Source organism: Enhydra lutris, unplaced genomic scaffold, assembly GCF_002288905.1.
Source record: "Enhydra lutris kenyoni isolate GAN:26980312 unplaced genomic scaffold, ASM228890v2 scaffoldscaffold13, whole genome shotgun sequence".
NCBI lineage: Eukaryota > Metazoa > Chordata > Mammalia > Carnivora > Mustelidae > Enhydra > Enhydra lutris.
This window is the reverse complement of record NW_019154097.1, coordinates 16,353,119-16,367,964: the sequence shown is the minus strand read 5'-3', so window position 1 is coordinate 16,367,964 and position 14,846 is coordinate 16,353,119. Positions and strand designations below refer to the sequence as shown.

Below are 14,846 nucleotides of genomic sequence, written 5' to 3'. Positions count from 1 at the left end.
TCTCTCTGTCAAATAAATAAATAAAATCTTTTTTTTTTTTTTTTTAAGATTTTATTTGTTTATTTGACAGAGAGAGAGAAAGATCCCAAGTAGGCAGAGAGGTAGGCAGAGAGAGGGGGAAGCAGGCTCCCTGCTGAGCAGAGAGCCCAATGCAGGGCTCGATCCCAGGACCCTGAGACCATGACCTGAGCAGAAGGCAGAGGCCACCCAGGCGCCCCAATAAATAAAATCTTAAAAAAAAAAAATGAAATCAAATGATATGTTTCTCTGTGATGACTTTTTTTCCAATTTAAAAAAAAAATTTTTTTTTAAGATTTATTTATTTATTTATTTATTTGACAGAGATCACAAGTAGGCAGTGAGGCAGGCAAAGAGAGAGGAGAGGAAACAGGCTCCCTGCTGAACAGAGAGCCTGATGTGGGGCTTGATCTCAGGACCCTGGGTTCATGACCTGAGCCGAAGGCAGAGGCGTTATTAACCCACTGAGCCACCCAGGCGCCCCTTTTTAAACATAAAAGTTGCCTAATTAGCATCCTATACCACCATTTAGACTATCTAGTTCATATTTTCCTGTATTTGCTTTGTTACAACGTAACAAAGTGTCAGTCCATCCTGTCCCCACCCCCTAGGCAACTACTCCTGGGAGTTTTTCACTGTAGATCAGTTTTGCCTGTTGAAGAACTTTTAAGTGGAAGCATATAGTATTTACTCTTGTAAATATAGTATTTACTCTTACTTTGTGTAATTTAGGCTGCTCTCTCTCAGCATATCACTTTGAGGTTCACCCATGTTTTTACTGGTATCACTAGTTCCTTTATGTTTACTCCTCAGTCGTGTGCCCTAGTGCAGATATGCTACAGTTTGTTTATTTGTTTCCTGGGGGGGGCTGCCTGTCTGTACGCAGTTTGGGGCTAATATGAATAAAACATCTATAACATCACTGTACGAATCTTGTATAAAAATGTTCCTTTTTCAGTTTGTTTCTTCCATTTTCACCTTATGTGAATTTGATAAACTGTTTGGCAAAAGTCATTTTTATTCCCTCCTCAACCTGCCTGGGTAGATGTCCGTCATTTGGTAGCTGGGACACGTGTTCAGGTAGTGACCTCTTAATAACTTGTTCTTAGGGAAGAAGATGTTACAAAGACCATGTATCCTCCGCCAGTTGCCAGCACTGTCCAGCTGTCCAAGGATCCAGCTGTCCAAGGGAAAAAAGTAGACGTTGTCTGTGACGCTCTGAGAGCAGCCATGGAGAGCATAAACCCCCACAAGTATGAGCACTCTCACTAGCTGGGGTCTTCTGAGTCACAGAAGTGTACTGATGTCCTGACTCCGCTGTTCATCCTCATTCTGGGGTTCTTCACTTCCCACCTCAGGTACTGCCTGTCCATACTCACCTCTCACGTGAAGAAAACAACCCCAGAGCTGGAGATTGTGCTACAGAAGGTCCACGAGCTTCAAGGTAAGAGTCCCGTTCACAGATGGTGTGGCACCTGGCTTCCCAGCTTCTGGGGAGCTCACTGACCCTGGTCAGCACCGCATCACACATTTAGTATGGGGCTTGTGGGTTGCCATTTGAAGATCTGTGTCTGTTTTTCACAGTACCTGCCTATAAAAATGTACAGAAGGAGAAGCCCTGTAACATCCAGTTCTGTCAAGAAAATCAGTTACTTTGTCTTTTTGGTTATGTTGCTAGAAATGTGGGCTTTTTTCCCCAAATGGCTTTGTTGTGTTTTGTTTCCCTATATGCTGACAGCCAGCGCTCCACCTGTTCCCGACGCCGTGAGTGCTGAGGAAGCCCTGAAGTATTTGCTGCTTCTGGTAGACGTCAATGACTTATATGATCATTCTCTCGGGACCTACGACTTTGATTTGGTCCTCATGGTAGCTGAGAAGTCACAGAAGGTAGGTGCAGTTTACTGCTTTAGCCACCTTTCAACTCTCAGTTCTGCGGTCGTGGCAGAAAGAAACCCTGCCTCTGGCGGCGCAGGATCTTGCTGACGTGAACACAGCGAGTACAGGCCTGGGGGCGGAGCTGGGGGCTCCCGGGCACCTGCTTCCAAGCCCTATTCTCTGTCACAGTTCAGGGTGATCAAAGTGTTTTGAATGCCAGGTGGAACAAGGGAAATAAAGCTACTTGGTTATTTTTAAGATTATGGTCATATGTGTGAACGAACTTGCCTCTTGTAAAGGAAACCCTGCAGATGACTCGTGTTCCTATCTGGTTCTTGTTATGTGGCTGGAAAGCGGGAACGCAGAGAATAGGAAGGTTTGGGGCCTCTCATTCCACTGTAGCATGCTGCAGGGAGAAAGTTTGGGTGCCCCTAGTCTGGTCTGGTGTCTGCAGCTTCTGTTTTATCCTGTCATCCCTCTCCTTGATTTTGCCAGAGTGATCTTTCCAAAAACCAAATGGTGATCCTTCATTCTTTTACTTAAAATCCTTCATGGGCTCTCCATTGGCCCTAGGATAAAGTTCAGAAGCCATCATATTGCTTAACCGCCGCCCCCCCCAGGATCTGGTCTCTGTGTATCCATCTGTACTCGTCTCTTGATGTTCCTTTTTCTCAACCTGTAGAGGGGAGGCAGTGCTTTTGCCGCCCCTCCCTGCCGCCCCTGCCACTGCACACCACACACCACAGCAGGTAGCATTACTTCCGCTTCCCTTCACCACTCTCTCCCTCTCCATTCACCAGGCTAATTCTCACTTGTCTCCGTTCTTGCCTCCCTGCCTCCTTGCCACTCAGGGACTGAAGGAGGTGGGCCACATTTGTGCTTCCACCGCACCAGCGCCCACCCCTGTATATCATTCTAGCTCCGCTAGGTGGTGGGTCTCCTGAGAGTAAGTAAGCTTGGTTATTAGCAAATTCTTACTAAATGTATGTTGATTGAACACTTTGGCCTATAGTTCTCTATATTAAATGCCTGAGTACTTTATTGTTTTTTCTTTTGGGTTTTCTTTTTTTTCTAGATTGTTCTTATGTACTTATCCTGTTTGCCCAGTGAAATTGCATTAAGAACAGGGAGCATCTGTTCTTTAGAAAGAAAATGGTTTCTGGGGCCTGGCACAGAACTGCAGACAGTCAGTGCTGGTAAAATCTTGGTTGGCAGGGCCTTAGAGTTCTATCTTTTTTTTTTTTTTTTTTTTTTTAAGATTTTATTTTGTTATTTATTTGACAGAGAGAGAGATCACAAGTAGGCAGAGAGGCAGGCAGAGAGAGGGGGGAAGCAGGCTCCCTGCTGAGCAGAGAGCCCGATGCAGGGCTCAATCCCAGGACCTTGGGATTATGACCTGAGCTGAAGGCAGAGGTTTAACCCACTGAGCCACCCAGGCGCCCCCTTAGAGTTTTATCTTTAACTCACTACAGTTTTACCTTTGTTTTAAAACTTGCTGGAGGGAGGGACGCCTGGGTAGCTCAGCCAGGTTAATTATCCGACCTTGATTCCAGCTCAGGATATGATCTCAGGGTCTTGGGATTGAGCCCTGGGTCAGGATCCGCCCTCAGCACAGAGTCTGCTTGGGATTCTCTCTCTCCCTCTCACCTTCCCCCCCACACATACATGTGCTCATGCACACGTGTGTTCTCTCTCTCTCTCTCAAGAATTAGTAAAATCTTTTGGAAAAGACTTGCAGAGGAAGGACATGCAATGTCATGCAAACAGCTTCAAGCACAGTGCCTTGCACTTCTGGAGAAACTTGGATACATTTGTTGAGTATCTTCTAGACTGACCTTGTCTTCCTTATTAGCCTCTGAAATAAGTGGTCTGGTGAGATTGCAGAGGAGATCATTCTCAATGAAAACAACACCTCTACGTTAAAGTTTTGCCAAAACTTGTTATACGTTGTTTCATTTTGTATATTTATATAATATGTAATTAACATACTAATATAATATGTATTTTAAAAATTATGTATCTTTGGGTTTATTGATTATTATAATTGTTATTTGCATTGTTATAAGTAAATGTATTCATAAGCAATAATGATCTCCTATTGGTGTTTTTTGTTATTTGTTTTAGGATCCCAAAGAATATCTTCCATTTCTTAACACACTTAAGAAAATGGAAACTAATTATCAGCGGTTCACCATAGATAAATACCTGAAACGCTATGAAAAAGCCATTGGCCACCTCAGTAAATGTGGTAAGTGTGAGGATTAGTATGTTTATTTCTGCTTCAGGTCATCTTTGGAGCTAGACAGGGTATAAATTAAAGTGTTATAGTTTAAAGTTTAGACATAGACTGATTTCAGTTTCCACTCCTAAAAATTTTAACAGATATGTGCACCTTCTTTTATCATATGATCTGAAAAGCTGAAGACAAAGCAAATGGCTTTTAATGAACTGGAGGAGCTCCCCAACTAAAACAAAATAGAGCAGATCCTTTTTGGGTTAAGGATGATCACCTCCTAAATTCATTTCAGTATCTCAGAATGAAAATTGTGTGATAATGAGCTTCTTGCCTTATTTGCCAACACTCGAGGGAAATGTAGCTTGTCTGGAGTGAGCGGCCATGTGCACTGGCTGTTCCCAGAAGGACGCAGGTGTACATCACAGCGACAGAATAGGATGAGCATGGTGCCTGTTGTTCTGCCTCACCCCATCCCTGTCCCATGCTGGAGTTTCTGACTTCAGCAGGTGTGGTTCTCTCCAAGAGCTAAGATGGGGATAAGAAATTGCCTGGGTATTATTCAGCTGCTTTGGAGAATCTGATTGAGCTGGGATGGGCTGGGACTCCGGTGTCAGAATGGTTGATAAGGTCCCTGACTGATTATGGTGAAGGAAGTTGAGCAGATGGGAGGTTGGGCAGTCATTTATCAGTGGTAGTGTATAAAGTGTCCTTTTACATGGAACTCTGATCTTAGCCTGTGCTTCTTATACCTCATGTCTGCTGGGGTGCTTTGCTAACATTACAGTTCCTGGATTCTGACACTCTGACTCTGTGGGTCTTAAAAAGTTCCCTTGTTGATTTCATGTAGGGACCACTGGTAAAAATGAAATCCATTACACTTCCAAAGTCTTAAACTTGTGTATGTATGAATCTTATTCCTCAGGATCCGAGTACTTCCCAGAATGCTTAAACTTAATAAAAGATAAAAACTTATATAAGGAAGCTCTGAAGTTCTATCCGTCAGACTCGCAACAGTACAAGGTGAGTGGTGCCAAAATGAGGCTCTTCTCACTTTGTGCTGTTAGGGGTAAGGATCCTGAGTCCGTAATGCCATTCTTGACCTCACGGTTTATCTTCAGATGAAGTCACCTCGTCCTGAGCTCTTATCTGGGAGAATGGCCCTGACCTGCTCCTGTTCTGAAGAAAGTGTCCAGGCTGGAAAGCTAGGAGTTGTCCGCCATTCCTCATTATGAATACCATGGCGGCTTCTACCTGGGGTTCCCTGCTTCCGTCCCACCCCTTGCTCCAGCCCAGCCTTGCTGTCAAGTGACTGATGGTCCTGAAGCGTGTAGATCTTTCTCATGTCGTTTAGGAGAAAGGGATACAGCTTGGCTGTTTGTTTAAACAGATATCTGTGTAGTTTTTTTTATATGCCAGGTCTTTTCTAAATGTATTCTGTGATTCTTATGACAACCTGATCAGGTAAACAGATGAGGAAACAACTTGCCTCGGGAGCTGGTGTGTGAAGCCTGGGATGTGGAGCCCAGGCTCTCTGACCCCGGAGCCTGTGCCGTCACCACGACTCATCACCGCCACCCTCCCCGCCCTCCGCAGTTCTCCGTGTCTCTGTGTTCTGGCTCCCGCCTGCTTCCTTAGCACCAGCTGCCTCTAATAGGCTTCTCCTTGCCCCTTCCTTTAGCCCCACTTGTCTTTGAACTCTCGGGTGTCCTCTGCCAGAAAACTGTTCCTGGGCAAGATGCCACACTGAGCTCCCAGATCACCTTCTCGGCTCAGAGGTGGCTCGTAGCCAACTGCTGCTGCACTCATTTGTTTCCCCACCGGCCCCAGGGCTGCTTGAAGCAGGGGCTTTGTCTTGTATTCCTCTCTGTGGCCCTGCCTGATGTTGAGCCTGGGGACAGAGAATTTAGGCAGTGGCTGCCTCTTTGCTCTCATTTTCTCTGTCTCTTCCTCCCTCCTGTGCTCTCGCTTCTCCACTCACACCAGCTTTCTTGTTGTTCTGTTGTGTATTCCGTACACATTTCTGCCAGGTGGCCATGGCGCTTTCTGTAGCTCTCGGCCTGGATTACCCTCCTGTAACCCTTCACGTGGCTCTTCTCCTCACAGCCCTCTGAAGTAGCACTCCCGTCACTCCCTGTCCCTTTATCACTATGGCACAGGTCATGTTGTGTTTATAAGTGTTGCCACAAGAACAGGAACTTGGTGGTGGTTCTCGTTACTGTTTGGGTTTTAACTTTGTTTTTATTTTTTGCATTGCTATGTGATTCCCAGTGCCCTGTATAGTACTCAGTAATTATTTGTTGTGTAAGTACAGGGCACATCCTCAGTAAGGTTTTGAATGGAAGGCTGATGGAATTCACTGATTAACCACAGGATATTTCTAAGTAATTCAAGAGACTTTTAAATGTAGTGACTGAGACAGCTTACACTGGAGGTTAAGAAGTGACTGTTGCCTTTCCTCACCAAGCCTCCCTTCTCCTTTTGCTACAGGATATCAGCATTGCTTACGGGCAACACCTGACACAGGAGCGCCTCTATGAGCCGGCAGGGCTTGTGTTTGCCCGCTGTGGTGCTCATGAGAAAGCTCTCGATGCCTTTCTGGCGAGTGGCAGCTGGCAGCAAGCTCTCTGCATGGCAGCCCAGCTTAACTTGACCAAAGACCAGCTGGCTGGCCTCGGCAGAACTCTGGCAGGTAAACGTGGATTTTTAGGTTCTGTCAAAGGAGAACTCTCCCTAAGGTGTTTTTGTTTTTTCCTTTCTTTGGCAATTTTGCAAGTAAATTTAGGATAGCATACCTTGAGACAGTCTAATATTCACTAATAAAAATTAACTAGGTAATTTAGAGTCGTTTAAAGTAAAGGTTACACTGCTACAGTGAGTCCCCAAATACAGTGGCATGATAATGAAAGCTTCTGTCTTTCACATAAGGACTGAGAAGTCCTTCTGTTATGTGGCTCTGTCATCTCAAGCAGATGGTTGTAGCTGGATTTTCTCCATACCCATATTCCAGGCCTTAGGAAGGGGAAAAAGCTAGAGGCTTAGGAGAACACTTGAAGTTAGAAATGACCTTGAAGTTACACTGTTACTTGTGTTCCATCTCATTTGCCCAAACTTACATCATAGTACAGAGTCGCTGTGCGGCCGTGTGCCCTGTGAGAAGATAAACATGAGTTTTGGGATGGGGCCATTCAGGTATAGACAGTAGATTGTTGGGAATCATAACAGCATTTATGAGAAATGAGGTGAAAGAAAAGGCCAGAGGTATAAGCGTTCTGAAAGCAAAGGCAGTTTACCTGTGTTGTGTTAGGTCTAGGGATTGTCTGAACCAGAGGTGGACCTGTATCAGAGTCTGATTCCTTAAGAGGGAGGAGAGCTAAAGGACTGCTTGGGAGAAGAGGTGAATGGCGCTCTGCCTTCTCAGTTGTGCTTGGTATATTCTCCCCTTGCTCTTTAAGAGTTTTAAAAATATTGTTACGGTTTCCAAAAAAATGCAGTCCTGAAAAAAATTCCCAGTTAAATCCTGTGAGATGTATGTACATGTCCTCCTTACCTGTTTGCATTCTTCCTTTTTATTTGGGTCATAAAAATGTATGAGGTTATCACTTTCCTTTTTCTGGTGTTTTCTGGTTACTAGGTCTGTACGCTCTTCTGTAAGCCCTCTTCATTTCCATGGTGAACTCTTTAGTCTCTGAGAATTCCCTGTGTTAGGCCTTTTAGGTATTTTGGCTCCATTGTTACTTCTGCTTTAGCAACTTATGTTTTGGTAGTTTATATCTTCCAGCTCTGTTCTTAGGGCCTATTATCTTGTCATACATTCTCTAAAATTCTTAGCTTGCTGTTTGTCATGCCCTATGGTGCACACCCAGTTCTCCCCGATGCTTAGCAAAAGCGGTAGGAAAGGTGGTGGTCAGAGATTGTTGAGAAATGGTGTAAGGCAGAGTCACTTCATGTGCACTTTAACTTGGGCAGTTTATATAAGAAAAGAAAGATCGCTGTTGAGATGGTGGAGGTGATTCGACCTGTTTTTGTCAGGGAGAATGTGCGCTGGAGATTGCGTAAGATGGGAGACATGAGTCTGCCGGCTGTCATCAGCTTCAGGTTCCCTGTGTTTCTCAAAGCAGGATTATTTCAGCTTGCTGAGTGATTCCAGGATCTAAAGACACTGCATGACCCCTAAGCCCAAGTACCTCCATCGTAGTGCTCAACCAGAGAACAGCAGTCTCTTCCTTTTTGAGGAAGAAATGGATGAGCTGGAGATGCTAGGTCATGCGTGTGCCTTTGTAAGCCTGTTCTCTTGGCTAATTTTGACCGTACATGGTTTTCACATTCTGTGCTAAATTTAGATTGTAACTGCCATTTAAGAGAACTCCGTAATATTCCTATTTCCTGACAGAAATTCACAAAGTATATAGTTTGATGCGTAATGAAGATATATTAATGAAGCATTTCAGCAAAGGAATCTGTTGAGCATTGTTATGCCCAGTGTTTCACAAACTTACGTGACCCAAGAATGGTTTCTTGGTTTTGCCTTTTATTATCCTACAGAACAGTCTTAGGGAACACTTTGGAAAATGCTGTTTTAAAGACGTTCTGCTTGAACGTACACAAGAGCTCAATCTCCAGTTTGTAGGGGTCTGTTTTTATTTAAAAAGTACCTCCAGGGGTGTCTGGGTGGTATAGTCACTTGGGGACCCAACTCTTGGTTTGGGCTCAGGTTGTGGTTTCAGGGTTGTGAGATGGAGCCCCGTGTCAGGCTCTGTGCTCGGCCTGGAGTTAGTTTGAGATTCTCTCTCTCCTGCTCTGCTCCTTCCACTTGTGTGACCACATGGATGCTCGCTTTTCTCTCTCTCTCTCTCTCTCTCTCTCTCAAATAAACAAATAAATCTTAAAAAAAAAACCCCAAAAACTCCAAAAGCCATTTCAACTTGAGTGTTTTGGTAATCCTGTTCTTAGCAAGCCAGCTATGGTCAAATGTTTATTATCTTTGCAGGAAAGCTGGTTGAGCAGAGGAAGCACAGTGACGCAGCCACAGTCTTGGAACAGTATGCCCAGGTAACCTCATTTCCTCCCTTCAGCCACCCAGTCAACAAACAAGGTCTTCCCAGTTGTACGTAACTAACCATGAAAATTAAGAAGAACTTGAGGTAATTAGGAAGTCCAGAGACAGTATTAGCTCTGCAGATCTTCTCTCTTGCTGACCTGACTTAGACATCTAAATTTAACTTATTTCTAAATAATTAGTTCTGTAAACAATAAGTTTTGTAAGGTCGAATACCAAAGAACTCTACCACAATAGGCACTAGTGGTTTGACCTTGGTAGGAAGTACTAAATTAAATCTCAAGGGAGTTGTGCTTTTTGTATTAACTTGTGAGGTAGAAACAGTGAGAAAGGACCATTCTAAAACAAAGGGATCGGATTTCAGATATTTTTTTGGCTTTTAGAATCATTCTGTCTGTTAGAAGGGTCTTGTACTCAGGCAGCTTGATACGTTCCAATTTTCCAGCAGATTATAAAGATGAGTACCTTTACCAGCTCTGGACAGAATTGTAGAATTTATTATGAAAATAAAACTGTGCACTGACATGGGGCGCCTGGGTAACTCAGTCAGTTGGGTGTCCGACTCTTGATTTCGGCTCAGGTCATTGGCTCAGGGTTGTGAGATTGAGCCCTGCGTCAGGCTCCATGCTCAGTGGGGAGTCTGCTTGAGATTTTCTCTCTCCCTCTACCCCTTCCCCACTCATTCTCCTTTAAAATAAATAAATCATAAAAAAAAAAACAAAACACAAAAACTATGCATCGACACCCGCCACAGACTAATAGGACATAGATACACAGTTGACACCAGGGATTACTGCCTTCTAGAGTTTTAGCCTTTGATTAGAGAGTGTTTTTCACAGTTGTTACTAGTAGGCATGTTTGTATAACATCAGTGTGCTTTTAAAATACCTGAATGTCTTTGATGTAACAAGGGTGAGTGAAAGAAGATCACTAAAATTTGATAGGTCCTAGCAAGAAATTACATTGGGTGATTGAGCCAAAAAACATCAATGAATAAAATAATGCACAGTAACAAGGCTAAGGTAGAACGATACACCATCTAAGATGGTTAATTAAATGGATAAGAGGCCACCATCCTTTTTTTCTATACAGATGAAGATTAATTCATATATATATTTAATTATATGTTCATAATTTGTATATTTTTAATTGGGTATACTTTACATAAAATACAATTAACAATTTTAAATGAACAGTTGGATGAGTTTTGACAAATGCTGCTACAACCATGCTCATAGAACATTTGTAACACCCCAAAATGTTCCCCACTTCCCCTTTGCAGTGAGTCTTCTCCTTCTCCTCTCAGCTCTTACCAACCACTGATGTGCTTTTTGTCACTACAGTTTTGCTTTTTCTAGGATTTTATATAAATGGAACCATCTGGTATGTGGTTTCTGAGTCTGGCTTCTTTTGCTCACATAATGCTTTTGTTTTCTAACATTTCTTTTTGATTCTTTCTTAGAGTTTCCATCTCTTTGCCTGCATTACCCATCTGTTCTCTCATGTTGTCTGCTGTTTCCATTAGAGCTTTGAGCATATTAATCATACCTCTTTTTTTTTCTTTTTCTAATTGAAATATAATTCACATACGGTAGGGTATTAGTTTCAGGTGTAATCATACTTATTTTAAATTCCTGAGCTTGTAATTTCAGTATCCCTGCACGTCTGAGTCTTATTCTGATGCTTGTTCTGGCTTTTCAAAGGGTTCTTGTCCTTTGTGTAATTTTTTGTTGGAAGCCTGCCATGATGTAGTAAGTGTAAGGAATTCGATAAAGAAGCTTTAGTGATGTGGCGATAAGATGTGGGGAAGGAGAGGAGTTCTACAATAATTCTGACTAGTATTTGACTAGTATTTTTTTTTTCCACATCCCAATTTTTTTGTTGCTAGTAAATAGAAATATAATTTTGTTTCATTTTTAAATTGGCCTTATATCCTACAATCTTGCTGAACTTATTTAGTAGTTCTAGGATTGTTGCAGGTAAATTCTCTAGGATTTTCTATATTAATGAGCATGGTTTCTTTGACTAAAGACTGTTTTATATCTTTTCAATTGGTATGCCTTCATATTTTTTTTCTAGCCTTACTGTATTAGCTAGGACTTCCAGTATTGTGTTGAGTAGAAATGGTAAGGGTTGGTAGACATCTTGCCTTTTTCCTAGTATTAGGGTGGAAATTCAGTCTTTCACCATTAAGTGTGATGTTTGCTTTTTTTTTTTTTTTTTTTTAAGATTTTACGTATTTATTTGAGAGAGAGAGAGAGAGCAAGCGAGGACCCGAGCAGGGAGAAGAGTGAGAACAGGGTCCCTGCTCAGTGGGGCTCGATCCCAGGACCCTGGGACCATGACCCGAGCTGAAGGCAGATTCTTAACCAACTGAGCCACCCAGATGCCCCATGCTATTGTTTTTTAATAGATGTGAGAACTTGGTGGTGCTATTGGGGTTGGCAAACTAGTCTAGGAATCTAGCTAGCCACCTGTTTTTATAAAGTTTTATTGAAACATGGCCACATTTACTTGTTTACATATTTTCTGTGGCTGTTTTTATACATATAACCTCAGAGTTGAGGAGCTTTGACAGAGATGGTCTGACCACAAAGCCTAAAATATTTGCTATCTAGCCTGTTACTGAAAAGAAGTTACCAATCCTTGTGCTCTTATGTTGAGGAAATTCCCTTCTAGGTTCCCAGAGTTTTTATCATGAAGAGGTATTGAATTTTGTCAAATGCATTTTTCAAACTAAGGTATTTCATTTTAGACCAGTGCTAGGATGAATTGCTTTGATTTCTGAATGTTAAATCAATCTTACAGTCCTTAGGTTAAACCTATCTTGGTCATAATGTATTATCCTTTTTCATAATTGGTGGATTCAGTTTGCTAAAATTTTCCAAAGGATTTTTGTATTTGTCTATGAGCGGTACTGGTTTATAGCTTACTTACTGTATCCAGAAACTGTCAAGAAATTTTATAACTTAACAACAAGACAAAACAACCCATTTTTAAAATGGTCAAAAGAATTAAATAGCTATTTCTCTAAAGAAAACATACAAATAGCCAACAGCACATGAAAAGTTGTTTAGCTTCATTGTTCATTAAGGAAATGCAAATCAAAACCATAGTACCCAGTAGAAGAGCTTTATTTATTTAGTTACTTACTTATTTATTTATAGATTTTATTTATTTGACACAGCAAGAGACAGCAAGAGAGGGAACACAAGCAGGGGGAGTGGGTGAGAGAGAAGCAGGCTTCCCTCAGAGCAGAGAGCCCAGTGTGGGCCTCGATCCCAGGACCCTGGGATTGTGACCTGAGCCAAAGGCAGATGCTTAACTGACTGAGCCACCCAGGTGCCCTAGAATAGCTTTAATCAAAAAAATGAAAACTTGGCAAGGATGTGGAGAAATAGGAACACTCATACATTGCTGCTGGAAATGTAAAATGACACAGCCCCTATGGGAAGTGGTTTGATGGTTCCTTAAGAAGTTCAACATATGGGGCACCTGGGTGGCTCACTCAGTTAAGCGTCTGCCATTGCTCGGGTCATGATCCCAGGGTCCTGGGATTGAGCCCTACATTGGGCTCCCTGCTCAGTGGGGAGTCTGCTTCTCCCTCTCTCTCTGCCTTTCTCCCTGCTTTTACTCTCTCTGTCTCAAATGAATAAATGAAGTCATAAAACGGAATGTAAAACTGATGGATGCTTCAATTTGAATAAACCTTGAAAACATTGTGCTAAGTGAAATAAACCAGATGTAAAAGGACTAATATGGTAGATTCTACTTATATGAGGTACCTAGAGTGGTCAGAATCATAGAGATAGGAAGTCGAAAGGTGGTTGCCAGAGATTGAGGGAGAGGAACATAGGAAGTTACTGTTTCACAGGTATAGAGTTAATTTTGTAATGTGAAAAATGTTCTGGAGACAATGGTGGTGATGGTTTCACAACAGTGTGAGTTTACTTAATGCCACTGGACATAAAAAAAAGGTTAAAACGATAAATTTTATGTGTGTTTTGCTATAATCAGAAAAATTAATTTTAAAAAATACAACTTGGATAAATCTTGAAGACATTATGCTAAGTGAAAGAAGGCAGACACAGAATGTCACCTGTTGTATGGTTTCTGTTGTATAATATGTCCTGAGTAGGCAAACCCAGAGGAAGGGCACATCAGAGGTTACCAGGGGAGGAATAGAGTGGGAAATGGGAGTGGTTTTTTATCTGGTGAATTTAAAAAGGTTGGTGGTGACACAGTATTGTGAACACAGTAAATGCCACAAATTATACACTTCAGAGTCCTTGTATCTCATGTGATTGTCATTTTGGTAAAACAGCCATCCCCCTACCCTCTTTCTTTCTCTGTGGGTCAAATAGCACATACCCTGGTATGTCCGTTCATGGACTTATGGTATGGGCCTGTTAGTGGGGCATATGCACTGGGGCCTGGGAAGAAAATGCTTACTTCTATTTAATATTTTTAATTAAAAATAATTTAAAGTAGTATGTATATATTGTAGATTCTTTAAAATGCTGAAAGTAATTAGAAAACAAAGCATGTCATTCCTACCACTCAAGAGTTTGCTAGTCGTCCCTAGTTTCTAATTCTTCCTGTAGTGCTCTTCGTATGCGTGTGCGCACAACACACACACACACGTGCGTGCACTCACACGCGTTCTCTGTCTGTCTCTGTCTCTCTCTCTCTCAGTGGTTAACCAAAACGAAGTTACACTGTGCCCTTTATAAATTTTCTTTAAGTGTTTATGGTCTTCATCTTTCCAGGTAAATACATTTTAATTTATGTAATAATTAGTAGTTCCTCAGTAGTTCCAAATTATTTATAATTTATAGTAGTATGATCCAAAGTAGGTTCCAATTTAGGGTCATGTATTGCATTTTGTATCTTAGTCTCTTAAATCTCTTTTAATCTAATGCATACCCACCCCCCCCTTTTGTAATCACCATGACTACTGGAGGAAACCCAGCCAGTTGTTTTATGTATCTCAATTTTTTAAAAAAGATTTATTTATTTATTTGAGAGGGAGGGAGGGAGAGAGAGAGAAAAAGTAGCAGGGAGGTATAGAGGGAGAGAAAGAATCTTTTTTTTTTTTTTTTTTTTAAAGATTTTATTTATTTATTTGACAGAGATCACAAGTAGGCAGAGAGGCAGGCGGGGAGGGTGGGAAGCAGGCTCCCCACTGAGCAGAGAGCCTGATGGGGGGGGCTCGATCCCAGGACCCTGAGATCACAACCTGTGCCAAAGGCAGAGGCTCAACCAATTGAGCCACCCAGGTGCCCTGAGAAAGAGAGAATCTCGAGCAGACTCCATGCTGAGTGCAGAGCCTGATGTTGGGCTCCGTCTTACAACCCTGAGATCATGACCTGAGTGGAAACCAAAAGTCAGACACTTCACCGACTGAGCCACCCAGGCAACCCACAAAACACATATTAAAATGGTGAAATCCAGGGGCATCTGGGTGGCATAGTTGGTTAAGTGTCTGATTCTTGATTTCAGCTCTCTGTACCCCCTTTAAAAAACATAAAGTGTGTTTTGTTTCACTTACTTCCAGTTTCACAAACTTCTAGTTATAAAGTAAATAAGTCACGGAGATGAGAAGTACAGCTTGGGGAGCATAGTCAGTTATACTGGAATCACGGTATGTGGTGACGGATG

General features: G+C 42.2%; 1 protein-coding gene across 2 annotated transcripts in view; it reads left to right on the top strand.

Moving 5' to 3' along the window:
- LOC111146021 (elongator complex protein 1) overlaps nucleotides 1-14,846 on the top strand; it is a 64,060-nt gene that overhangs the window by 29,013 nt on the left and 20,201 nt on the right. For both annotated transcript variants that reach the window (XM_022501388.1, XM_022501387.1), the window contains 7 exons: nucleotides 1,128-1,271; nucleotides 1,377-1,462; nucleotides 1,757-1,905; nucleotides 4,018-4,141; nucleotides 5,052-5,149; nucleotides 6,617-6,818; nucleotides 9,117-9,178. In XM_022501388.1, the coding sequence (XP_022357096.1) occupies nucleotides 1,128-1,271; nucleotides 1,377-1,462; nucleotides 1,757-1,905; nucleotides 4,018-4,141; nucleotides 5,052-5,149; nucleotides 6,617-6,818; nucleotides 9,117-9,178 (865 nt within the window). The remainder of the gene's footprint in view (nucleotides 1-1,127; nucleotides 1,272-1,376; nucleotides 1,463-1,756; nucleotides 1,906-4,017; nucleotides 4,142-5,051; nucleotides 5,150-6,616; nucleotides 6,819-9,116; nucleotides 9,179-14,846) is intronic.